This window comes from Lepus europaeus, chromosome 10, assembly GCF_033115175.1.
Source record: "Lepus europaeus isolate LE1 chromosome 10, mLepTim1.pri, whole genome shotgun sequence".
NCBI lineage: Eukaryota > Metazoa > Chordata > Mammalia > Lagomorpha > Leporidae > Lepus > Lepus europaeus.
This window is the reverse complement of record NC_084836.1, coordinates 50,213,142-50,240,743: the sequence shown is the minus strand read 5'-3', so window position 1 is coordinate 50,240,743 and position 27,602 is coordinate 50,213,142. Positions and strand designations below refer to the sequence as shown.

At 38.4% G+C, this 27,602-nt stretch overlaps 1 protein-coding gene and 1 long non-coding RNA gene across 3 annotated transcripts in view; one reads left to right on the top strand and one right to left on the bottom strand.

The window, feature by feature from the left end:
- The window catches only part of PTPRR (protein tyrosine phosphatase receptor type R), a 255,887-nt gene that overhangs the window by 110,580 nt on the left and 117,705 nt on the right, over nt 1-27,602 (bottom strand). Inside the window, exons 2-4 of one of the 2 annotated variants that reach the window (XM_062202072.1) lie at nt 15,345-15,458; nt 13,121-13,276; nt 6,079-6,189 (exon numbers count right to left, since the gene is read on the bottom strand). In XM_062202072.1, coding sequence (XP_062058056.1) covers nt 6,079-6,189; nt 13,121-13,276; nt 15,345-15,458 — 381 coding nt within the window. Of the gene's footprint in view, nt 1-6,078; nt 6,190-6,468; nt 6,536-13,120; nt 13,277-15,344; nt 15,459-27,602 lie in introns of those variants that run through there. The other variant, XM_062202071.1, reaches the window with a different exon arrangement.
- On the top strand, nt 9,366-20,133 carry LOC133767638 (uncharacterized). The gene is made up of 3 exons (XR_009866903.1): nt 9,366-9,415; nt 18,648-18,751; nt 19,698-20,133. It is a non-coding gene; the product is annotated as an uncharacterized LOC133767638 (long non-coding RNA).

Here is a 27,602-nt window from a genome sequence, read left to right as displayed (position 1 = left end):
CTTTAAGATATCCTACACTACACTGGAAAGTCACCCAACTCAGCAGTAGCCAGTCCCAAGAGTCAGTAGTGCTACTACTGAGAAATCTTGGTACAAGGAATCTTAAAAATCATCTTGTGTTATCTCTTTATTTCACAATTACGTCTACAGTGGTTGAATGATTAATGGAAGGTAGAAATAAAGCCTAAACTCTAAATTTTCTGGTACTCTGGCATGTGATCATTCAGCTCTACTACTTTTTTTTTTTTTTTAAAGAGATTTAGATTTATTTATTTGAAAGGCAGAGTACTGAGTGAGGAGAAGAGGGAGGGAGAGAGGGAGGGAGAGAGAGAGAGAGATCTTCCATCCACTGGTTCACATTCCAAATGGCCACAATCACCAAGGCTGGGCCGGGCCAAAGCTAGGAGCCTGGAGCTTATTCTGGGTCTCCCGCATGGGTGCAGGGATCCAAGCACTTGGACCATCCTCTGCTGCTTTCCCAGGCACATTAGCAGGGAGCTAGATCAGAAGTAGAGCAGCCAGGACTCAAACCATCACCCATATGGGATGCCAACATTGCAGGCAGAGGCTTAACTTACTATGCCACAACGCTGGCCCCTCTGCTATTTATTACAAATCCCCACATCTTTCTTTCCAAGCTCTTTTCCAAAATCTCTGGAAAAGTGTGCCAGATATTCTTCTCTACACAGATTGAGGGCTGGAATATAACACATGCATATTTCTCTACATGAATTCATTTTGTTTTCAAACTCAACCTAAAAGCTTACCATAGCAATGACAAGTCAATATTTTTCCTTCATTTTTAGAGCTCGTTGTTTGAAGGGTAGGATACAATAAAGGCAGTTGATCATTTGAAAAAGGAAGAGAACGGATTGTTGAATGACAGCAGTGATATAAATCAAACTAGCAAGAGAAAAAAATAATAACAGGAACAAATGGGTGGAAGCTAAAAAAATCCTTTGAAACTCTTGCAGCTTATAATTTTCATTTAAAAGTCTGATAGCACAGAACATTCTATTTGGATTAAAATACATTCAAATTTTCAAATGATGCCACCAACCAACTGTAGTATTTATTCTTTGCAATATTTTGCAGTTAGTTCTGAAACAGTTCATTTATTATTTGCCTTTAATTTGACAACATGAATCAATCCCTACTTCATTCCAGCAACAAAACAGTGTGGAAGGAAGGGAATCATAAGACTCTCTTCCCTAGGAACACACAGGCTTCCAGAGGAGAGAGGGGTGTAAAGACTATGTCTTGTACATGGTACTAAGAGCAAAAATAAAGGTGTGTCACAGCCAGAGGTATGATGTGGCACAGGTTTATCACTTCTGCCTGGGTGGAATGTTTCTGATAAACACAGGTATTCTCATCTGTTATTGTATCCACTTGTGACCAGAAATAGATGTTCACAAGACAGAGTGATCAGATTAAAAGAAACTTCAGGTTGATACCTTTTTAATGGAAACAAATGGAATTGTGGTAAAGAGCTCAGACTATCAATGCAGGTGGACTTGCATTTAAATTCCAATCCCCTGCCTTTATGCCCCACCACACACACTCCCACCCATTGATGTTCTTGGTCAAACCACTTATCTTCTATGAATCTTGATTTTCTTCTCAGTAATTATGACTCTGAATTACATTGTTTAGAATCATGCAGTAAATACAATACCAATAAGCGTGTGATAAATGGAAGAAAATAAGTTAGTATTGCTATTACTATTATTATATCATAATTATTAAGAGGATTGTATTCTTAGATCAAAAAAATTTGAAAATTAGTTTGAGATGTATGTCCACTTTGGAAACAGTTCTGCAACTATTCATTACAGCTAGGAATTGAATTCCATTTCCTGTTATCTTTAGGGATTACATGTAACAAATTAGAAAAATGTGGCTATTTGTGTCCACCTTTCACATACATTCCAGATATAGGATTTCCTTTTTTTGGCTACTAGTATGTGAGCAGAGAGGCTCTTTGCCTCACATATAGATGATTCTTCTATGGGTCTAACATGGCAGTGCTTTTACGTGATTCCTAAAATTACCTTCCAGAAGCAATCTGGCTGTACCCACATTTCATAAAGACTTTTGCACTTGTTAATTAACTTCTACGTACACTTGTACACTTGAGGTCTGAAGTAGATGATAAAAGGTGTTCTTCCTGATTTTTGGTCTAGTTTGAGAAGTATTCTTCTTAGTAATAAATTTCATCTAAAACAGACTGAATGGATTGGAAGTTGCCCACACATTTTTTTTTTCCTTGAAAAATTGTATTTGTCTATTTGTCGCTCCACCTACTCTACATTCACATTTGAGAGGTGCTAAATAAGTCACACATTTGAAATGTCATGCCTGTCTAATTTTATGCCTGGCAACATATATCATTTTTTTTTTGTATTTTAAGGAAAGTAAACAATATGCCACATTTCAAAAATTCTGCCAAGTCTTATGTTATTGTTATACAGCACATGCAAACCTACATTACAGCAATTTACCTATATAATTTCATAATAAAGCCACATGCTTGTTATTTCTATGGAATTAGGAAGGCTGGGTACAAATAGTCACATTTGATATTTCATAAATATAATTAATATCAGAGGGAAAATTCTGAGTTATAGCCTTCTTTTGCCATGGAATCAACGAAACTATGGGAAACAGAATTAGAATATGGGCTCGAGGGCCACAAAAGTGGTAGTGTCACTATTATTGAGAGACTCAGGCAAAACATGTAGTTTAAATCAAGATAATAAAAATAAAAGCTGAACACTTAGAAAGATAAGTTCATTTTCGAGAATCATTGTGACTGTTTCCAAATGTGGACTGTTGACTTGTCCATGGTAAGTAATTTTATATAAACATAACTTCATCTTGAGCCCATCTGAAGACAGTATTTTCCATGTTACTTCCTCTCTATGTACTATTGATTCTTTTGTTACTCTTTGAAATGTCCTTTCATTTTAAAATTTAGAGTCCTATTTGAGACATATTATGCCAATTGTTTTTGCTTATTTAAGAATTATCTGGATACAAATCAAAGGTGTTTCTCGTTATTCCCCACCCCTGACAGTTTTCTCTGCAGAACTGGAAGCCATAGAATTTAGGGGTCATCCTTAATTTTTTCCCTTCTCCCCCAGAATTAGGACACACCAAGTCCTATCAGGGTTACTTCAAATAGATCCCAACCCTTCACTTCTCTCCATCCTCACCCCCGTGCCATCATCCTCCTCACCAGACTGTTTCAGTAGCTTCTGGACGGGTCCCCCTGTCACACATTCACTTCCTCAGAGCCCCACACACTCTCCCGCGTAGGAGAACATGATCTCTCAAACACACATATACATTTAAAATACTCAGTTTCCCCATCTCCAACCCTGAACAGGCCCAGCTTACTCCTTCCAGCCACCATGCTCTTGGCCTGGGAGGTGCTTTCCCCACATTTTTCTGTCTCAAATGGTTCCACTGCTTAGATTGTTCTGCTCCATCACTGACTATTATGTTACTTTCTTCATGGCATTTCACACTACTGCATTTTTTAAAAGGAATGATAGACTTTATTTTTTAGAGAAGTTTTAAGTTCACAGAAAAACTGAGTAGAAAGTAGAAAGTTCCTATATAACTCCCACTTCTCTATGTCTCTAAACCGTTCCTTCTATTATGAAGCCTTGTATTATTGAGGTGCCTTTGTAACTATCAATAAATCAATATTGATATATTATTTTTATTATTAACCGAAGCCCCTAGTGTGGATTAGAGTTTACTCCTTGTGTTCTGTTCTATGGCTTTTGATGGGTTCATAATGTCACATATGCACCATTTTAGAACACAGAATAGTTCGGTTATTCTAAAATCCCCTATCTTCTAATTCATCCCCTCTCTCCCCAGCTTCTGGAAACCACTGATCTTTTCACTGTCTCCACAGTTCTGTCTGTTTCAAAATGTTGTATAGTTGGAATAATCCAGTATAGTTTACTATTTGACTTTTTAAAAAACTATTAATTATTGCCCATGTCTCCCTCTAGAATAAAGGCTTCAAGAGAACAGAAATCTTATTTGTCTGATTCTTTCTTTTGCCCGCTATGCCAAAAGGAGTTCCACAGCAGATACTCTGCAGGGATGTGTTGACTGAATAAACAGATGAATCTACCATTCAATCCAGTAGACAACAATCACCTATATATTGAAACATGCCTTTCTTTATGTGTTCTGATGACTTGGGAGCAGACTCGTTTTTTAGATTTCTGATTTGCAAATGCCGACAAAGGAAGAGTTGCCCCCTCACACCAAGTGAGGGAGGGTGTGGCTTCTGTAGGTCCCACTGCCCCATGAGACCAATGCAGGGCTGTATCTAGTTCTGCAGATACACAGGAACTCCCTGACTTAGAAATGCAGAAGCTAAATAATATATCCTACATGTTAACAGCTCTGCTCTGTCTGTCTCTGCCCCTTTGGTACTCAAAGACTGTGCCTGAACCTGCATTTCCACTTTCTTGTTTTTCTTCTTGCCTTGCTCTTCCAAATCCTATCCATTATCCCCTGAACAATCTCCACTTTTATCACTTCCTGCCTCTTTATTTTCCCCCTTCTCCTATCCTTTTCATCTGTGAAACAGAAAAACACCCTAAGTGTAACTGACAAGAGAAACACTTGAGAACTCTTGTTCTCAAGGCAAGAAGTACAATTAGCCATGAAAAGCAAACACACTTCTCCTAAAACAATAAGAAGATATCCAGAGGCCTCTGCCACAATTTCCATTAAACCTCCAACCCTCTCTCATTAAAATTATTTTTTCCTGAATCTATCATTTAAGATACAAAAATTCATTTTCTTGCTCACTTCTTAAATTAGTCTTTTCTTTATTGGGTCACGATTTCTAGAAATCTTTCTTAGTGCCTGACCATAGGAGGATACCCCTCTGATTCATTATGATGGAAGCTTTAGGGTTTCTTGTTGCTTCTCTATTTTGGACTCTAGGAAACATGCCCATATTCACTCCCTACAAGGTCTTAGTAATGGTGTTCTCTTCAAGTTCAGACCCACTCAGTCTCTTTTTGCCCAGAATGCACCCTAATCTTTCTAACACAAATCTATTTCCAGCAGGGGCAGCACAAATGAATAAAATCCAATAAAACACTTAGCAACACTGCTGGTTGTGGATAGAATAGGTAGCAGGATGCCCTTGGGGGAGGGGCATTTAACAACTAAGGAAGGATTTTTTTTAAACCGTGCAAAATTAAAAAGAGCATAACACTCAGAAAAAAAAAAGATATTAAAACCCATTTGTAAACTTCATATTATGTTACATCACAACATTTTCAAAAGAATTAAAAAAAAACTTCTTATTCTACTTGAAAGAGAACTGTTAACTCATTCAATACCAGAGTTAATTTAGTGGGTTGGGTTTATTTGGGGATGTTTATTTTGGGATGTTATTTTTGAATTAGAAATACTTTTAGAGGCTGTACATTGATTTTTAGTGAGCTATTATAATGCATATTTTATACTTGTTTATTATTTTATTACTCATTCAACTAAAAAATTAGTTGGTAGTGGACAGTTCAGCCTTTGAGGTATCGTTACTTCCCTTTCATGCCTGAATTTTCATAGAATGTTTCCAAGGCCCTTTAAAACTAAGGAAATCGATATTCCTTAGGGAGTAAACTCACACCAATGGCATATTTCCTTTAAAATCCAGTCCCTGAGTTCCATAAAGGTGATATAAGGGAAGAAATAAAGCAAGCCCAAAGTGTGCCCCTGAGGTTTTAATGCATTTGAGGGCATCAGAGACTTCAGTAAATCATTTTGTAGGGCTTCATTCTCCGGGGTGATCAGGTTACCAAAAAAACCTCAGTGCGATTACAGCCTTGCTATGCAGGTCAGCATCCAGAATGCCATAGGGTTTTCTTAAGCAATCACTCTGCCGTCTCGGATAGGAAAGTCCCAACCAAAGAGGACTGCAGCCTTGCTTCTGCTCCTAGTCCCTTCCACATTCAGTCCAAGGGCAATGTGCCCAACAACATTAAGCAGTGAGCTCAGTGAAAGACAAAATATACAAAGAAGCAAACTTACCATCAAACACGTTACTATAATAACAAAGATGCTGAGAAAAATGACAACAGCATAAAATCCTTCTTTGCTCCAGATTCTGTCCGCTTCATGCTGCCCTTGCAAAACATTTTTCTTTGAAAGCAAAACAGAAAGTCCGATGTTAAACGAGAGCTCGAGGAAACAGTCGTTCTTATCAGACACTAACCATATTTTTAGCTTTATTTCATTCAGTGTAGTGGCACACACCTACACCCCCCGCTGCCAGAGCTGCTTCTCAGACTGATCGGAGACAGCAGTCATCCTTCTCTACCAGGAAATTATTTAGCCTCCTGCCCTGGAGCAAGCACACCCAGGGGGCATACACAGTTCCCAGGCTTTGTAAGGTCCCTCACCGTCTCTCTTGGAAACTACCTGGTTCATAGGTAAGAGAGTTCTGTTCTTTTATACGCCGAGGAAATTGTTGAAGCTTTTCTTCCTGTGTGCCCTCCCACAACACCAACACCCTAGCTTACGTGCTGTGATACTGCTCTTTCAAACAAAAGTGAAACAGGTGCAAACAGAGGCTTGTGATGCATTAGTAAACACATCAACAGTCAGGATCTTATCCTTTTTCCCCTTTCATCACAACTTTTTTTCCCCTTAAATGGAGTCTGCTTTGTCAACATCTGACTAGAGTGTCATCCCAATCATATAAATTGTTCAGACATTATATTTTATTTAAAACAATTTCAGATTTCTTTAAAGAGAAAGGTAAAACAAATAGTTTTTATTTTTAATGTTTCTGCTATTTTGAGGGTGGAAGAGTGGAGGAAAAGCCTGGATCAAATGAGTGAGTCTTTTAGTTCTATTTCATCTTTTTTTTTTTTTTTTTTTAACAAAACACGTTGATTAAAATCAAGTCAAGAAAGAAGTGAAGTTTTATAACTTAGTGGCATTATAAATTTATAAACAAACTTTAACTTGAAACCAAGTGGCTGAGGACTAGGAAAAACATATAAAGTCTAAATTAAGTAAAATGCTTCTACTCATTCTAGTACCCACTCCCCCCCCCCCTTTTTTTTTAACCTCCTTTAGTGAAAATAGATATATCTGTCCTTGGTTATTTTCTCTGATGAGATTAAGAAAGAGTTGAGTAAAACACACATCGTGTAGGTGTCTGAACATGGAAATCATTGCTAATTATTCTTTTGAGGCTCAAAAACCGCTTTCAACATTTTAAAAATTTCCTTGAAAAGTTTTTTGTGCAAATTTTTAAATGAACTCAGGTGAGTGTTGGTAGGGAGATGAGTAGGTGGAAGAGAAAAAAGATCTCTGAGCTCAATGGGGACTACAACTATTTGAAGGCAGACTTTGTTTATTGATTGAAGTCACTGAGATTCTATTTCCTTGGCTAGTAAAACATTGGTGTGCTCACTCCAGTGTGTCTACTTTCTAAGACAAAGACAGATACATAGATACAAGGATTGATTTAGGCATATTTTTTAGAAATATGTAACTGGTAAATTAATGGAGATTCTAAAAATAGTTGATTGTTGAAATGCTTAAACCAAGTATACTGCTAGAAAGGAAATCTTGGGTTCAAGTGACAGTATTCCTTTTACATCTCTGATCTCAGCCAGATCATTTCTTTACTCCAGTGTCTCTATAAACATAGTTGGAAACTAACAGAAGATTCTTGCAGAAATTAAGTCTAAATACGGAAATTAATTTTTTACAGGCAACTAAATAGCATCCGCTGTTTGCTATAAAAACAACTAGTTAAGCCTTCAAGTAGGCAGCAAAAATTTGTCAAATTTAAGTATATGCATCTGCACTTAAGTTTGTGTAAGATTCCAATGAGAAAGGGTAGTCTGGTGGGTGGAAAGAGATATTGTGTTCCTAATCTGGTTGGGTTGATTTCTTTCTTTTTTTTTTTTTTTTCCCCCTGCTATAGTTGTATGACTTCTGGAACATCAACACGTTCCTTTCTGCTTAAGACAAACATGTTTTGTTTTCTTTTTTAGCTGAGGCAGTGAGGATGGAAGAATTAACCTCCCACCCTCCCATCCCCCATCCCCAGTTAGACACATGTTTTGAACTAGAACTTAGTCACTGCATTTTCTTGGTAAATAGATTTCCTTCTGAGTCATGCTACTCCTGCTGAGCACTACTATATTTGTACAGAGATCTAAAAAACTTGATAAGGGCAGGGGAATAAATGGAAAAGTCTGTAGTCAGGATCTCATACAACAAAAGATGATCATTCACAGGAGTCTCAGATCTGAGCTTTGCATCGGGTTAACCTGATGTCTTCTATATTTTCTCAGAGGACTAAGGGGCCAATGATTCAAGCTTTGTGACCAGGTCAACTTCATGCCACCGTGTCATCTGGATGTGTTATTTCACAGCTACATTGCTCTGCCCTTCAACCCAGTTGCTGTGAAAGTAACTGATGGGTTTGCTTTGTTTTATTATTTAAAAATTTGGGAGTTTCCTATATTTATAACAAATAATTTTTTATCCTGTTTAATAGTTTGATGAACTACTAATCTAGTGAACTAAGGCTCACTCTCTCCCTTCCTTCCTCCCTCCTGCTCCCTCTCTCTCTGTCTTCCTTCCTCTCTCCTTTCTCTTCCTTCCTCCCTCTTTTCTCTTCCTCCCTCCCTCCCTCCCTGTCTCTCTCTCTTCTTTCTTTCATTCTTTTTTTCTCTTTCTTTTTCTTTCGTTCTTTTTCTTTCTCTTTCATTCTTTTCTGATCCCCAGTGCCTGGGGAGATGATACAGAGTTTCACATCTCTTTAGGAGACTTGAAGCCACAGAATAAGAATGTAGTAGAAATGCTATAAATTAAATTGGCTGGTCAACTTGATTAGTTTAGGCAGATATATGAAATATATGTTATCACAGTATGGTTTTGTTGGAGAAATGCCAAGTTTCCATAGTATGGGTATATGGGGGAGGCACACAATCAGTATTAACATGGATTAGATCCTTCTGACCAAGTGTTCACCCTATGCATAATAAAATAATACTTCAAAAAGCTCAGGGAAATGGAACTCAAGAATAATTTTATTTTGCTGGAAAAAAATTTGAAACCCATGCATATGTGAGAGTCTTCAAAAATGTAAGTGAAAAGTGGGTATTATAGAAAAACTAGGCATGGGTTTCAAAATTTTTCACACCAAATAATCTTATTTTTAATTCTATATTTTCCATGAACTTTTTGAAGTCCCATCACATATTCTGTGTGCAGCTAGGTCTATAATTTTTTACACTATTGGTTATAAATTATGGCTTGTATTTACATGTTATGGTTTTTCTCTTTTTGTAAAGAATTCATGAATGCATCAGTCAACATATTGGCCTGTTATTTAAGGAAGGTAATTTCCTCTTTTGAAATAAAAGACTTGTGAAACTGGAGCAATTTGCAAATGAACAAAAACAAAAGTTCCTAAATCACTGTTTCCAATATAAATGCAGAACTTATTGTTTTGATATTTTAATTCATCTTGTGAAAACACTGGTGAATAGAAACTGAAATAATTAATTCTATTTTGCTGGGATTTGACTTATTAGGTAAGAGAGGTCTAGTTTTATCTTTATGAGCATCATGATATAATAATAGTTTAAGTGCTTACAGTGTTCTAAGCACCACATAAAAATTTAAAAGAGAGTATTTTTTTCTCTGTTAAGAAACTTAGATTACAAACATGAATAAACAAAAATAATTCCCTTTTTGATATTTTTCTTTGCTTCCCAAGCCATTTCCAATAAAAAAAATCAATCATATAAAGAAACAGCAACAACAAAAACATATCCTTCCCTGAAAGTAGTTAACATGAGTATAGGAATGGATGCTTTGAGATCTCCTTCACAGTGTTTAGTAACCCATGCAAAGGATGAAAGACCAAAAGATCAATGTTCCTTTTTTTTTTTTCTGTGTAGGAACATGTTACCATAGCAAGCCGTGATTTTAAGATGAAAATGTGGAAGGTTGAGTGAAGGCATAAGCTATTGGAACTATTCACCACAAAACGATGAATAAAGTAGTGGGGAACTTTATAGAATACCATTAACCAGCTTTGGACAACTATCAGTACATGCTTCCTCTAGGCTGTATCCGTTCCACACAGCTCTCCACTGGATGCTTGCTCACTGCAGAGGGTTTTCTCTAAGTTCTACATTTAGTGCTTCAAGTCAGAGTTATCTGGCCTGTTTCAAGGGTGACTAACCAAAGGTTCAAACATCCCATTGGCCCTGATGAACTGCTCCTTATATTTAGTTCAGATACTTCCTGTTCTCCCACAGTGTGTATTTCCCAGATTCTAGATTTACTAGATTCAACAGCAGCTGGGAAAATATCACATGTTGATCATCAAATATACTATTATCCAAGAACAATGCAAGTCTTGGACTGACAGCTCTGTGATAGGTGCTCAATGTAAACCACTCATCTTCACTGGGCTGGAGTGTGTTAGAAGACCCCCAAGCACTTGATTAAAGTACATCTTTTTTATTTACCTCGATGGTGATTTTCCCTTGGTTTCCAAATCTGGGTGACTTAATAATAAATTGCCATAATACCAAGCCTTCAGAATGGCATTTAAACTCAGGATAAAACAGCATGGAGAAGTGCTTACATTATTCTCTAGGAGCTTATAGAATGAGAATAACCCAATGGTCTTTTTAAAATGTAAAAAGGATCATACTAGGCAGTGACATGCCAGTCAGTCTGTAAGGGGCCTAGATTGTGGCATGGACTCCGGCTTGGTACAAAAAGAGCCATTTCAGATTCAGATGCAGTCGGGCTAGGAGGGACCTGGGGGCTTAAGTTCATATTGGCCCTCTTCCTTGATTTCTCTGAAACACAGGTTGCTCCTTCTAGGCTCCCACAGCCTACTGTGGTAACTTTAGTATGACCCTGGATTCTTATAATCTGTTTCTATCTATTTGCTCTATGAGTGTATAAATTCAGTGAGATCAAGAATCATGATTTATTTATCTGCTAACTTATTGTGATTACTTGTGTATTCAGATTCTGCCCAGAGCAGAGCTTGACTATGTAATGACTCAGGTTTTCACTGTGTGCCCATAATGTGCCAGGTATTACATGAAAGCCTTGAGGACATACAGAGAGAATGGCATTGCCATGTGTTCTCAAGGCATCCACAGTATAGAGATGGACTTGAAGATCCACATGGAACAATGGGAAGACAAAACAGTGAGTACTCTCTTCAACAGAGACACAAGGGAAGGCTCAGTCATGCAGCTGATTGATAATGAAGAAGGAAAGGTGTGCAGAAGGATTAGCATTCCCCAAAGCAGGGAGTATAGGAGCATCACGGTATAAAATTTAGAAGTGCTGAAACATAAACTAGGAAAGTGTTGTTCAGCATCATGGAATCCAGCACATGAAGGATGCATCATCTTAACCAGCTGACAACCAGGTTACTCTATGGTATTTTGGAAGCCAATTAATAATGAAATTACAAGGGCTTGGCCAGACCGGGTTCTAGTCCCGGTAGGGGCACCGATCCTGTCCCGGTTGCCCCTCTTCCAGGCCAGCTATCTGCTGTGGTCAGGGAGTGCAGTGGAGGATGGCCCAAGTCCTTGGGCCCTGCACCCCATGGGAGACCAGGAGAAGCACCTGGCTCCTGCCATCGGATCAGCGTGGTGCGCCGGCCGCAGCGCGCCTACCGCGGCGGCCATTGGAGGGTGAACCAACGGCAAAGGAAGACCTTTCTCTCTGTCTCTCTCTCACTGTCCACTCTGCCTGTCAAAATAAAAATAAAAATAAAATAAAAAAAAAGAAATGACAACACTGGTGGCAAGAAAGAAACCACTCTGGGTATGTGGGCAGAGGGAGGGAGGGAAGGGCATAACACTTAGTGTAAGCCCTGGTAAGAGTGGCTGGGACAGTTACGGTTCAAAGATGAAATACAAGTGAGTGTAGTCTCGATCTGCCAATCCATGCTGCTGCAAATTCTATCTGTTCAGCATCTATGTAAGGGTTTTCACACACATTTTAAAAATCTAATCCATATTTGAAGTTGGTAAGATAAGGACTATACACATATTGGGATGAAGAAACTGTGACTCTTGCAAGTTGACACTATGCAAAGGGAGAAAAACTCCTAGAGACTAAGTGACCTGCCTAAAGTCATAAGATCCTGAGTATGTTCATCCTTTGAGATTCAGAATCACCCAGACTTTTTATACTACACCTGTGATGATGGCTGAAATGACGGACAATGTAATTTACTGAAAGGGGTCAGAGAAGGGATTCAGATTTCTAAATTTTAAGTGTGGCTTTACACTCACTTTTTTCTGGTCACCTTGAAAGAGTCATTTACTTTCTGTGGGCCTTACTCTCTGTACCTATGCCATGTTCCCACAGGCTCCCTTAAGGTCTAATTCCATGATTCTGTGAACTGAATTAGATACGCTGAGGACAAAAACCATGGAGGGAAATCTGAGTAGAATGGAGGATGGGAAATGGACAGGGGGCTAAAATCACCGAGGAGTGGGATGACAGAAGTGCTAGGCACAATTTTAAAATTGCTGAATTTAGAAAAATGAAGACAACGTCTGTTGTTCTTGAGACTGGTTTCTTTGGCACAGGGAAAAAGAGTCATGCTTCAAATGCCCAAATTGTGGGGCAAAAGTGAATAACTGATGACCATTCTGACAGTGAGAGCTGTAAAGGGGGTTACACCTGTCGAAGAACAAACACCACAGAGGTGGTTGTTTGACACATCTGTTTCAAACCACATTTCAGTGACCTTTTTTCTGGCCTATTTACTGAGCAAGTTTTCATAATTTACAAGGCCATAAAGATTTTCAGAAGAAAGTGTCCAAAAGTGAAGCTTCAATGTGAAAATGAAATTTTCTTAGAGGATAGAACATAAACAGTGAAGATCAGAGAATTCTGATCCTTAGGTTTTTTTTTTTTTTCCTTGTCTTTTTTTTTCCAAATCAAATAATGTACAATAAACAGCTTTCATCTCAAAACCTCTTGGGGGTGGATTATCACATTATGCTAATTGTGCAGAGTTTTAAATGAAATACTTCCTGTGACAACGCACCTCAGGGGAGACTTCTATAATTCCAAACTGGGATAAACTCTGGTGCAGAACATCGATATTAAGTGAACGCAGCACTTCCTCAGATGGCAGAGTATCGGAAATTCCTGTTTTTCGGTTTAAGGGAGACACAAAGAGTTCAACACGGTTCTTCTTTTCCTGGTAAAAGGGAAAAGATTATCTGTAACTGTTGCACACATTTTAAACAATTTTGGGTAATGTTTCTTCCTTTCCATTAGAAACATTAATTTTTTTAATCTTTTTTTAATTATTATTATTTTTTTGACAGGCAGAGTTAGACAGTGAGAGAGAGAGAGAGACAGAGAGAAAGGTCTTCCTTTTTTCGTTAGTTCACCCCCAAAGTGGCCGCTACGGCTGGTGCGTTGCGGCCTGTGCGCTGCACCGATCCGAAGCCAGGAGCCAGGTGCTTCTCCTGGTCTCCCATGCGGGTGCAGGGCCCAAGCACTTGGGCCATCCTCCACTGCCTTCCCGGGCCACAGCAGAGAGCTGGACTGGAAGAAGGGCAACTGGAACAGAATCCGGTGCCCCGACCGGGACTAGAACCTGGGGTGCCGGCGCTACAGGGGGAGGATTAACCTAGTGAGCCACGGCGCTGGCCAGAAACATTTATTTTTAAACAAAAGTGAAAATATTATTGTTGTTTTTTTCCCCCTGCCAACTGAACAAACTCTATACATCTAGATAGGACCCTGGCTTATGTAATATGACATATACTTGTATGTACACATATAGCATATATGAAAAAATGGGTTTCCTAAAAACAGCAGGAATTTTCTATAAATATATAAATGAAGAGAAAATACACTTTGCTGCATTGCAACAGTCAGCAGCTTTGCACACTTTACTATAGCTATGTAATTCTCAACTCTGCTCTGCAAGCTCTTATTCAACCTCTGTCCTTCTTTCTTTACATCTTTTAATTTTGGGAGGATAACACATTTTTAATATCCATTATATTCAAGGCTTAATGGCTCTATTTTTTTTTTTTTTTGACATGCAGAGTGTACAGTGAGAAAGAGAGAGACAGAGAGAAAGGTCTTCCTTTTGCTGTTGGTTCACCCTCCAATGGCCGTCGTAGCTGGCATGCTGTGGCTGGCGCATCGCGCTGATCCGAAGCCAGGAGCCAGGTGCTTCTCCTGGTCTCCCATGGGGGTGCAGGGCCCAAGCACTTGGGCCATCCTCCACTGCACTCCCGGGCCACAGCAAAGAGCTGGCCTGGAAGAGGGGCAACCGGGACAGCATCCGGCGCCCCGACCGGGACTAGAACCGGTGCCACAGGTGGAGGATTAGCCTATTGAGCCACGGTGCTGGCCTTAATGGCTCTATTAAATGAAGAGTTTAACAAATAAAAAATTAAAAAAGACCAAGGTTCAGTAGGAAACTAGGAATAAAACAATAATCAAAAGCAAAGATGAATTAAAGACTATTTCTACAAAGAGAAAAATCACTTGATATGAATCTTCTTTTTTGCTTTGCTTGTGCTCACATCCATGTGTAGATAAGAGCGTACGGTTAAATGACAAGCAGCTTCCCAAGCACAGAAGACAAGAGGCAAAAATGGCCACTGGTAACTGACAAGTCCACAGTAGACCCTACACAACAGATGTTGGTGTTTACCTCGTCCTCACCTCAGATACCTATCCAAGTCATCTTTGGCTTTCTGGATTAATAATTCTTGCATCCCTCCTGGGCTGCTGTCTTCAAGAGTTAATTCATATTTATTCTTTACATTCAAAATCCCCTGTGCATTCAGTGTCCCTCGTTCTACTGATTTACTTACAGGTGTTTAACAGATATTGTCTGGAAATAGTACTTTACCTGCTATATAAGGTTTTGCTCCTGTGGAGAATATTTTGGGGATAGTATCGGGTTGGTAAGGCAGGTATTTTGGGTCTCTTTATTCAGACTGACTATGAATAAGATAGTTAGCCTGGAATTATGACATGGTTGGCAAACTTTTTCTGTAAATGGCAAGAGAGTAAATATTCTAGGCTTTATGGGTCAATCTGCAACTACTCAATGCTGTCATTGTAGCATGAAAGCAGATATAGGCAAAATATAAAGAAGTGGATGTGGATTGCTCCAATAAAACTTTATCTGCTAAAACAGCTGATATGCCAGCTTTGGGTCAGGAGGCGCAGAAGGATAGCATGAGACCCTCAATGATAAGCTTGAATTCTGGGAATGTGAAATGTAGGCATCTTACAATGAGGCGGTTGATGTGCACTTGCTGGGGTAAGAGTCCTAAAGCTGCAGCCACTCCTTGACGGAATATCCGAAGCAAGGTTATATTCAGCTTGTTGACATCCATTTGCAGTGTCTGGAAAATAAAAACAAAGAGATATCCCAATTATAGTACATCTCTGGTTTAGGGCATTCGTTTCTTAACTGATGACTGACCAGAACAATTTCGGAGACTCTGATAAATTTACACTCATGATGCTTTATTGCACTTTTGATGGAAATCAAATTATAGGGATATTTTAAGTGGTGTTAGTTAAAAAGAAATAAAAGAGATATTTTATATAAAATTTTAAATGTGGTGCTAGTTAAAAAGATGGTGTGTTATATAATGGAATTTTTCTAGTTATAATAAAAATGCAAATGGATGGTTAATTTATAAAGATTTTCATTGAAATGTGTCTTGATTTATTTTGCTTTAGTTCAGGTCCAGATGACAGAATGAAATATGAAACCAAGTGTTAGGGCCCTCACTGTGGCTTTTCAGGTAAAGCTGCTGCCTGCAGTGCTGGGATCTCATGTGGGCGTCAGTTTGAGTCCTGGCTGCTGCACTTCCTTTCCAGCTCTCTGCTATGGCCTGGGAAAGCAGTGGAAGATGGCCCAAGGACTTGGGTTTCTGCACCGGTGTGGGAGTCCCAGAAGAAGCTCCTGGCTCCTGGCTTTGGATCAGCACAGCTCTGGCCGTTGCAGCCATCTGGGGAATGGGCCAGCAGATGGAAGAACTCTCTCTCTCTCTCTCTCTCTCTCTCTCTCTGCCTCTCCGTAGCTCCACCTTTCATATAAATAAATTAATTAATTAAAAAAATTCCCTAAGACCTTACTTGGCAGTTTCTCTTTGTAGTGATCTACTACTAGTGCAGGGCAAAAAAATGAGGGGTAACAATACGTTTTTAAACCTTGGTAAAAAAGCCAGTGATATTGATGATTTGGGCAATGGTAAATGATTCTTATTCAATTCTTTGGACAAACTCTCTTAATTTCAGATTGGCTTTGGAAAAAAACTAAATATTTGAAAATTCCTAAAATATGCATCAAATTATTGCATTAACAATAGTCTTTATTTAAGCTTTGAGTACTATTGCTACACTTTTTTCCTTAATTTTCTTTCAGGTACACAAATTTTTTACATTTGATATATACAGATTTAGTTAATGTTACTACACTTAAACAATTAAGTAATTTGTAATGCTTTTTCTTTTCTTTCTAAAAATTATTTACTTATTTGAGAGACATGGAGCACTCCCATTCATTAGTTTACACCACAAATGACCCGATGGTTGGTTCTGAGTTGGGCCTAAGCCAGGAACTAGGAAGTCAATCCAGGTCTCCCACATCAGTGGCAGGGACTCATTCACTTGAACCTTAATCTGTCTTCCCAGGGTCTGCACTAGCAGGAAGCTGCAATCATGTGCCTGAGCTGGGCATCCAAGTACTCTGATAGAGGATGTGAGCATTTAAGTGCTAGGCCAAACTCTGCCCTTGATATGTGTTTTCAAAAATGTGTTATAATTATTTAAGATAGATACTTGCAAGGCAGGAAAATAAAATCTTTATAATGATTGTTTCACCACAGTAGGTTTTCAATAACTGTTAGATGCTGCAATATCACCTGTTCCTTGAAGCAAGGCATACTTCTGAGTATACACTCCCCTGATAAAGAGAGTGGCATACAAATGTATCTTATTACAGAATAGGAACTCTTAGAAGATTTTATTCCAGCTTTCTTTAAGTGAAGAATGATGCTGCTTTGAGAATTTATAATCTTGCTAGTAAATAATTCATCCTTTACATAAAATTGGTACAAAATAAATGACTGGCAACTAGACCAAATGCTCAATGCTACAAAAACTAGAGGGAGTTTGGGAGATCAAAAGAGCTATAATGGTTCCAAATCAAGATGGTAGGCCTAAACAGAGCTTCAGACTGTTTTTAATCTCAGGGTATTTAAATTTTTTAAAAAATTATTTTATGCATTATAAAGGCAGAAACAGGCAGACAGAAAGGGATCTTCTATTTGCTGGTTCATTCTCCAATGCCTGCAACAGCTGTCTCTGTCTCTCCGTTGTTCTGCTGTTCAAATAAATAAAAAGAAACATATAAAACTTGAAAACCGTTGAGTTCCTTGGTTCAGTTCCCTCAAACACGGAGGAGAAGTCACTGCCTCTGTCTTACCAGCAGTGTTTGTCAGGCAGGACGAGAAGGTAGGCACTGCCCCTCATCCCAGGGGCAGACTTTGGAGCAACATCTATGCTGAGAACCAAGTCAAGGAGGTTGTGTATACACTTGAGAACCCAATTCCCATGGCCATGATTAACTTGAGGCTTGTTACTGTGGAAACAGTATGGAAGTCTCAGACTGAAATGGTAAATGGGAAGCGAAATGAGAACTCAAGATGAAAAGTCACTCAAAAAAAGGGCAAGTTTCCAAGAAGCTAAAAGCTGTGCATTTGAAACAGAAATTTCGACAACTCAAGAAATGAGTTGAAGCAATGAGTTAAAATTATCATCTGGTTCATTGCATCAAAACATTTGAATAATTTCTTAGATCTCTGCTTGCCTGTGCAAAGATGGGTTGATTCCACAGTGCGTGCATGGATTTCTGTTTCCCATAAAATAGAGATTCTAAAATATAGTACAAACAGAAATAATGCATTTGATGGCCTAGTATGTGCCAGGAATTATATATAAATGCAATTAGAGAACAAGAAAATGATTCTAGTCAAAATGAGAATCTTTCTTCAGACAAAATAAAAGTAGATGACTTCCTGTAGTTAGAAAATATTTGCTACCTCCTTCTTTCTGAATAGAAACTAGAAATTCTCTTTCTTGTCCTATTGAGTGAGATCATAACTATGATAGCACATACATTTGCATGGCAATAACAAAGTCACAGGTGTCAAGTGGTATGGCAAGATATCTTTTAGTCTGAATTCTAAACCCATTTGGTTATTTCTATCATTAAATGTACAAATGATTTAAGATTTTAATTTTGAAGAGATTAAAATGTTCTTTCCAAATGCAGATAAAAGCCACTTTATAGCAGTAAATAATGCAAACAGTTACTAGTCAAGAACATTTAAATGTTTTTATTGATACTACAGATATATAAACATGCAGAAAAAATGTAGCACAAAATTCAAAGATGGTCAACTCTACAATTTACCTAGCTTCTGCATTCTTAACAGGTTCCTGAGTATATACCCACCAACAAAACCCCTCCACAAAGGAAATTACACTTTATAACAAGATTTTCCTTCTTTGGCTGCCAGATTTCCACTGTGGTTGAAGACTATGGGCCTTAGATATAAATCAGACTGATGGGGTTTGCTAAAATCTAGTACTTGCATTGAGGCACCAACATTATGTTTGAATTGTAAGTATATGCTTGGCTGCTTGCTATTTATTTTGAAAGCATGACAGAATTATTTTTGCCTGAGAGGGGGACTCTTGCTGTTATTATGCAGCCTGCTGTATCATTGGTCATAGTCAAAGTCAGAACCATATTCATTGTTCATCCGTCTCTCTGGGAGAGGTCTCCAAGAGAAATGCCGTCTCAATTCCCAACAACTACAGAAGAACCTAGTTTCTTTAAGGACATAATCATGTAAAAAGAAATTCGCCCATCTTTTTCTAACTATTGTGTGTCCTCATTGCTACCTGGAATCTATAACACAATTTTTGACCAACAAGTCTTGCCTTTTGAAGTTAAGGGTTGGATTGCTGAGTGATTTCCAGGAATAAAAGTTTCTCTGTGCCTTTAAACTGAATAGAAACCCTTGATCTGCTGGAGGCATTTTATACTGTCACCAGTTCCTTCTTGGAACTCTGCATTTGTTCTCTATTCTTACTTACATACTAATGATTTTATTTGCATATTTCATGTTACCACCTTTCTCAAAGTCTTATATCTATTTCTCTTTACCTGAACTTCAAATTCACAATTACCCAGACTGAATTTACTTTTTCCCCCTCTCCCCATCCATAGCCAAATGTGTTTCTTCCCATATTATGGATAATGGGTTGAAGTACCATATTTGGGCATCATCTTGACTCCTTTTTGCTTATTTGTCTCTCTACCATCATGATATCTATTATGGCTTCGATGTTAATTTGGATGTCAGGTATTTTCCAAAGGCCCATGTATCAATGTCACGGTTCCCAGGGAGGAATTGTTGTGAGATGTGGAACCTTTTGGGCACAGGGAATTGGAGGGGGTCCTGGAAGGCAGTCCCCAGGACAGGGTGGCTATAAAAGTCCAAGTTTGGGCCCTGTCGCTTTCTCTCTTATTTCTGACTGACCATGTGGTTCTTCTTCTACAGGTTCTCTGACATTCTCCAAGACCAAGGCCTGCATCATGCTCTTTGAACTTTCAGCCACCAAATCATGGGCTAGGGGTCAGTGTGTGGCACTGACAGTTACCCTGCTGCATGCAAAGCTGACATCCCATATCTGAATGCCAATTCAGTTCCCAGCTGCTCTGCTTTTGATCCAGCTCCCTGTCATTGTTCCTGGGAAGGCAGTGGAGGATGACTGCAGTGCTCTCTTCCACCCATATGGCAGATCAGGATAGAATTCCTGGCTCCTGGCTTCAACCTGGCACAGACCTGACTGTTGTGGCCATCTGAGGAGTGAACCAGTCCATGGAAGAGCGCTCTCTCTCTCTCTTTCTCTCTCTCTCTGTCTATCTCTCCTTCTCTATTATACTGCCTTTCATATATATGAATCAATAAATATTTTTTAAAAGTATGGGCTAAATAAATAAACAGCACTATGGCCTCAGAATCAGCCCTTAAGGCACTCGGATCTGGCTGAAGAGCCCATGAGAGTATTTTAGCCATGGAAAGCCAAGGCACTCTGGCAAAAAAAAAAAGCAAAACCCTAAATGAAAGATCTCTGTGAGTGAGACCCCAGTAGAAAGAATGGGCCATCAAAGAAGGAGGTACCTTTCTCTGAAGGGAGAAGGGAACTTCCACTTTGACTATGACCCTGTCGGAATAAGATCAAAGTTGGCGAACTCAAAAGGCTTCCATAGCCTTGGCAACTCATGACTAGAGCCTAGGGAGATTACTGACGCCATAAACAAGAGTGTCAAATTGTTTAGTCAACAACAGGAGTCACTGTGTACTTACTCCTCATGTAGGATCTCTGTCCTTAATGTGTTGTTCAATGTGAATTAATGCTATAACTAGTCCTCAAACAGTATTTTACACTTTATGTCCTGTGTGGGTGCAAACTGATGAAATCTTTACTTAATATATACTAAATCGATCTTCTGTATATAAAGATAATTGAAAATGAATCTTGATGTGAATGGAATGGGAGAGGGAGCAGGAGATTGGAGGGTTGCAAGTGGGAGGGAAGTTATGGGGGGGGGAAACCATTGTAATCCATAAACTACTTTGAAAAATCATATTTACTAAATAAAAGTTAAAAAAAAGACATTTGGGGAGTGAACAAATAGATGGAAGATTCTCAATTGCTCGCTCTGCCTTCCACGTAGATGAAAATAAACACTTTCAAAGTAAAAAAAAAAATTAAGCCCCTGAACTATTCAGATACTTTGATAATGGATTGATAAAAAGATTCATTTTGCTTACATCATAAATTTAAAAATTCCAAGATACTACATATATCTGTAAAAAAAAGTATGGGCTAAATAAAACTCTTTCCTTTATAAATTACTTAGCTCAGGTCTAACTAATACAATGTCGTTAATAATTATGTTCTACTTCATTTACCTTCTAAACATCTCTTGCATGTTGAACCAATCTCTTTTAGTCTATACTTCCATCATCTTAGTTCAGACAACCATTATGGTTATCTGGATTGTTTGAATAGAATGGGTTTCTAATCTTTGATGGACTTTATTTGAATCCCCATGTGGATACCATGGCTATTTGTACAAAATACTAATCCAACCAGGTCATTATTCTGTTGAAAATACTTTGAAGAAAACTCATTTTCTAATGAATGGTATTAATTCCTTGATTCAACAAAATTGTTCTGCCTTCTACTCTTACTTCCCGTGCCTAGCCCCCATGTTAAATTATACTCAAGCCATACCTAAAGCTTATTAAATGTGCCACATCCTTTTCCCATTGTAAGAGTGGATTACTGGCAAGGCACTATTTGGATATTTAGCTCAAGGACCATTGGGGTTGGTGTTGTGGCCAATGACCTAACTGTTATGTGCCTGGAGAAGCAGTAGAAGATAGTACAAATACTTTGGCTCCTGTACCTATGTGGGAGACCTGGATGGAGCTCTGGGCACCTGGCTTTGGCTCAGACAGATGGATGACACCTCTCTCTCTCTTTTTTTCTCTCTCTATCACTCTAACTTTCAAGTAAATAAATAAATTTTTTTGAAGACCACTCTGCCAGCCTCCTTGACCTCTCTTCCCCCTTCTGCTTATAACTTTCAACTCTCTAGTAGTACTGTTGGACTTCAGTTTTTTGTTAGTGTTGCTTCTTATTTAAACTTCCATTCTGAAAATGTCATGCTTATTACAAAAATTTTTAACATACAGAAAGATGTATGGTAGAAAGTGAAAATAAGTGTGGCCCTTTAATCCTTCACTCCAATTCCCAGAAGTAAGTGCTAATAATTTATTGTGCATCCTTCTAAATATCTTTAGGAATTTTTTTATATAAAAATAATATTGTAATCACTTATGTTATTATTAAATATAAGTAGGATTAAGCTACACTGTAACTTGCTTTTTTCATTTGTTAATGTATCTGGAGTATATTCCATGTTTATCATATATGCTACTATAAAATATGCTTTTATTTTCATTGAATAATTTGTTACTTTTTAAAAGGTTTATTTATGGGGCCGGTGCTGGGGTATAGTGGGCTAAGCTTCCGCCTGTGTCTCCGGCATTCCATATGGGTGCTGGTTCAAGTACTGGCTGCTCCTTTTCCAATCCAGCTCTCTTCTAAGGCCTGGGAAAGAAGCAGAAGATGGCCCAAGTGCTTGGACTCCTGCACCCATGTGGGAGACCTGGAAGAAACTCCTGGATCCTGGCTTCAGATTGGCTCAGCTCTGGCTATTGTGGCCATTTGGGGAGTGAACCAGTGGATGGAAGACTTTTCTCTCTGTATCTCCCTCTCACTGTCTGTAACTCTACCTCTCAAGTAAATAAATAATAAAATCTTTTAAAAAAATAAAAGATTTATTTGAAAGGCAGAGTGAAACATAGAGGAGAAAGAGAGAACTTCCAATTGCTTGTTCAATTCTCAAATGCCCACAACAACCTGGTCTGGACCAGGCTGAAGCTAGGAACCTGGAAACCCATCCAGGTCTTCCACATGGGTGGCAGGGCCCCTTGGCTGGGGCCATCCTCCACTGCCTTCCCAGACACATGAGCAGGAAGCTGGATTGGAAACAGAATAGCAGGGACTCAAACTGGCATGGGATGCTGGCATTGCAAGTAGGGGTTTAGCCTTCTGTGCTACAATGCCAGCCCTGTGATTTCTTACTTATAACATGTTAGTTTATCCCTTTGACTTTTGCTCTTTTAACTGATCTAGATATGTTTTATTACTTTGTGTTATCTTTGTTTTTATGCTTCCCAAGTTTTCTGTCTTTTGATATATGGTCTTTTGCTGTTATCGTTGTTCTACATCTTTTTCTTCTAGTGTTCATAGCATTAAATAACAAAATAACAAACCTGTATTTCTTGATTTATAAAATTTAGTATCTATCAATTTATGCTACAAAAATGAGAAAATAATCACTTCTCTCTAATAGTTCTCACTTACTATGCTCTGTAATATTTATGTTATATACTGTGTAATGATGCTATTCACAGTTTCCAACCAGGAATGGAAGTGAAAGTAGAAGCATTTTTCATCTCAGGCGATAAGGAATGAAAGTGCATTCTCCACCCACTCTTTCTCTCTCTTCTGTCAACAAGCTTGGTGGGGCCAGGGTGACCCTAAAACTTCTTTGAAAATGGCAAAGTCATGCAAAGGAAGATGCCTGAGCCTCCAAATCACAATAGACCCTCATTATCCAAATACAAATAACCCTTCCTATCCAATGAGAGGGGTTAAAAATGAACTATCGGAGTTGGCGAACTCAAAAGGCTTCCATAGCCTTGGCAGATCATGACACGAGCCTTGGGTGATTACTGAAATCATAAATAAGAGTGTCAATTGTTAAATCAACAACAGGAGTCACTGTGCACTTGCTCCCCATGTAGGATCTCTGTCCTTAATGTGTTATATATACTATGTGAATTAATGGTATAACTAGTAGTCAAACAGTACTTTATACTTTGTGTTTCTGTGTGGGTGCAAACTGTTGAAATCTTTACTTAGTATATACTAAATTGGTCTTCTGTATATAAAGATAATTGAAAATAAATCTTGAGGGAGTGGGAGATGGGGTGGTTGCGGGTGGGAGGGAGGTTATGGGGGGAAAAAGCTACTATAATCCAAAAGTTGTACTTTTGAAATTTATATTTATTAAATAAAAGTTAATAAAATAAAAAAATGAACTTTCATTGTATTAAACCACTAAGAGATGGAGTTAGCATTGTTTACAATGATGAATATATTTTCCAGCTATATTTTCTATAGTCCTATAGTGTTAGCGATATATTCAAATGGAATCAATGCTAAATCTCAGTTTTTCTCCTTTCTTTTTAAGAAGGATGTCATCATTCCTGTATTCTTTATTTTGATGTATCTCTCATTATTTGGTTGTCATTATTGCATAGCTTCTTTCAAGTAAAGCTCATGAGTGCCATCTTTCCTGAGGTATTTTATGCCTGAGAATGTATTTATGGTGACTTTAGCAATAAATAACAACTTGGCTGGATATTAAATTCTTGATTCAATATTTATTTATTTGATTGTGAACTCTGCTGCTATTATTTCAATTTCTATGGCATTGAAAGTTGCTATGAAAAATATCCTGGCCTGAGGCTAGCATGCCTTGTTGATAATTTGGACTTTTTTTTTTGCCTATAACCTCATAGGAGCCTGTATCTTTAAAGTTAAAAAAACCTCACCAAGGTATTTTCCTGGGCTCATAGTTCCTGCAAGGTAGCATGCCCTTGAAGTCTACAGAGTCCAGACTCTTTTTCAGAAATATCCTTTCCTGTTAAATGTTTGGTTTTTCTTCTAAATATTTGATCTCATCTTCAGGAACACCAATTATGCAGTTGTATATTCTTTGTGTTTCTCTCTAACCACATTGTTTTATGTATTTATTTTCTCTAACCACTTGTATCTCTATTCCGTTGACATTTTCTTAGTCTGCACTCCTCTGTCCTGAGATGTCTTTAGCAGAATCTGTTCTACTTTTTTGTTTTTAATGTGCTTTTGATCTCTGTAATGTGTTTTTGTTTTTAATCTTCATTTATCTTTTGGGTTCTGTTAGCTTACTCTTGGTAATTTCCCTAGACAAAATATGAACGTTCTTAATGTTTCATACAGAAAGGGCCGCAAAACTTCTGTTTACAGTTGCTTGCTCTTTTACATCCGTTTTAAAATCTACTGTTTTTTCAAAGAGTTCAGTTTCTCTTGGTCTCTTAAAATCCCCCAGTGACATTCTCTGATGTTTAGAGATATATTCAATTATGTGAGTCTCCAAGGCCCTACTTTATTTGGCTCCTGTTAGCTCTGAGCCTCATCTCACAGCCCTCCTTCAAGCTGCTCTATCCTTTCCCAGTTCCTCAAACAGCTACGCTTATTTTTCCTGTATGGCCTTGACATTTGCCTGCCTGCTGCTTTGAGATCTGCTAAACATTATTGTATGGTAGCTCCTTCTGGTCTACCAGCTCTCAGTTTAAATGTCAAGTTCTTAGGGAGGCCTTCCCAGCCTTGCCCTCCCTATCACATCACCCTCTTTCATTTCCTTAGAGCATTTGTGACTTCCTCACGGTTGCCTGTTTACATATTTGCTCATCCTATATCTCTGTACTAATTTATGGGCTCCATTGATGTGGGATCTTCTCAATCTGGTTCTCTGCTATTTACCCAGGACCTAGAACAGTGCCTTGGCATATAGTGACTGTCTACTAAATCTTTGTGAAATTAAGAATACATGAATCATCATGATCAGCCTTGTGTAGGTGCTAAGAGGAAGAATCTGAGCTGCATGGTAGGTCTTATAAAGATGACGGAAACAGGGCTTTGCTTTTGAGGAGGTCATGTTTAGTCAGGTAGTGTTCCTGTAATACTAAGCATTGAAAAATACCCAGAACTGACTTAGTGCAATTTGTATTTCTTTTGTAATTAATGGCGCTGATAGTTTGGCTACTATGCCATTTAAGAAGTGGGGATAAAAAACACACAAAAATTAATCTCATCAACCTTTTGAATCCTATTTCTAAAAGGTGAAATTAATATAACTTTTCTGAGTTATATGCTATATTATTGTAAATTATACTCTCAGTCAGCATCTCTTTCCTGTAACTAATTTGAGAGTTTTAACATTTTTCTAATTATAGAAACCAAATATGCTTATGATAGAATTAGAAACAAGAAAATAATATTATTCATAATTACTTATCTCATCAGCCAGAGATAAGTTTGTGGTTTTTCGAGTGCTAGCTTAACTCTGATACATCATAGGTTGTAGCTTATCATTTAATATATATATATATATATGCATTTATAAATATAACACATAGACCCACATATATCTTACAAATATTTACCCATTTTAATGTGATAACTGCCACAGCAAACTGTACCTGTCCCATTGCTATGCATTCTTCCTCCCAGTAATTTAGAGGAAAACATATTTTCTCTGGTCTTGATGTTTAATCTGTGTGGACAGTGACAGCACAGTGATGTTCCTGGATTCATACCCTGCTTAGGCTCCCCAGATAAGGGGAAGTGATTTGTGTAACTGGGGTATTTGAATAAGACACCCACAGGGGCATGGCTAGCTCTAGGCATTCTTTTGGGGTCTGCCTGCCTGTCAAGACTGTATAATCTGATCTGCTCTTTGCAGTCAATAAAGGCTTTGTAAAGCCTTTGTAAAGGCTGTCATTGCAGGAGGGAGCTAGAGTTGATCTTCATTTAGTGAGTAAGTTGTCTAAGAAGGATGCAGTCATAGAAGAAGATCAAGTTCATGCTCCTAAGTGACGTCTCCAACAGCCTAACCATCAATAAAACTGATATTTTGCTCTCCACAGGGCTGCTTTCTCGGATAGGAAAGAGATTGTTTCCTGGTCCACACCAACACATGGCACCATGGGGTCAGTCACTATTCTCTCTATCAACACACAGAAAAGGGCTCTTCAACTTCTGTTTTGAGTTGGCTTTTGTTTCAGCATGCATATCTACTGAGGTAGAAGGTTCAGAAGAAAATGAAGGTAAGTGATTTCACACAAGTTAGGAGGAGAGAGTTTCCAAAAGAGGTTTTTCCACACTGACAGATTCTGCTGGAGGTTAGGAAAATGAGGGCCAAACAAAGGCTGCTGGATTTCTAGATGAGAAAGTAAGTGGTGACCTTTGAGCATTGATTCTCAATATGTGGCTCATGGTCCACGGGGAGGCAAGTGAGTCTTCACTGGTATTCATAAGGAAGTGGAAATTCATCCTGTAGCAATATGGGTGCAATATGTACAACTGCAGATTTTCTTTTCTGCCCAAGGCTCATTTAATTTGCTACAATTAATGTGCTATCAGTATATGCTGACACTTTTAAAAGGGTGAAGGAATGATCTATGATGAAGAAGTAGGTCAAATTTCAAGACCAACTTTTGATCTGAATAAAAGGATAAAGATAGGATGAGAAAATACTGGCCCACCCAACCCCAATTATAAGAACATGAACTTCTATACTATGACACCAGTATCTCAGATGACTTCATCTTTCTTCCTAAGAGTCCCACACTAGTGAGCCATCCCTTTCTTTTTTTTTTTAATATATATATATATATATTTTTTTTTTGACAGGCAGAGTGGACAGTGAGAGAGAGAGAGACAGAGAGAAAGGTCTTCCTTTGCTGTTGGTTCACCCTCCAATGGCCGCCGAGGCCAGCGCGCTGTGGTGCTTTTCCTGGTCTCCCATGGGGTGCAGGGCCCAAGCACCTGGGCCATCCTCCACTGCACTCCCGGGCCATAGCAGAGAGCTGAGCCATCCCTTTATAACACATGAAATGACAATACTACAGTTTTGATAAGGATAATATTTTGAGATATTTAAAAACAACCACTATATCAACTTAATGAGTTTCTTATATCCTTGCTCTGTTGTA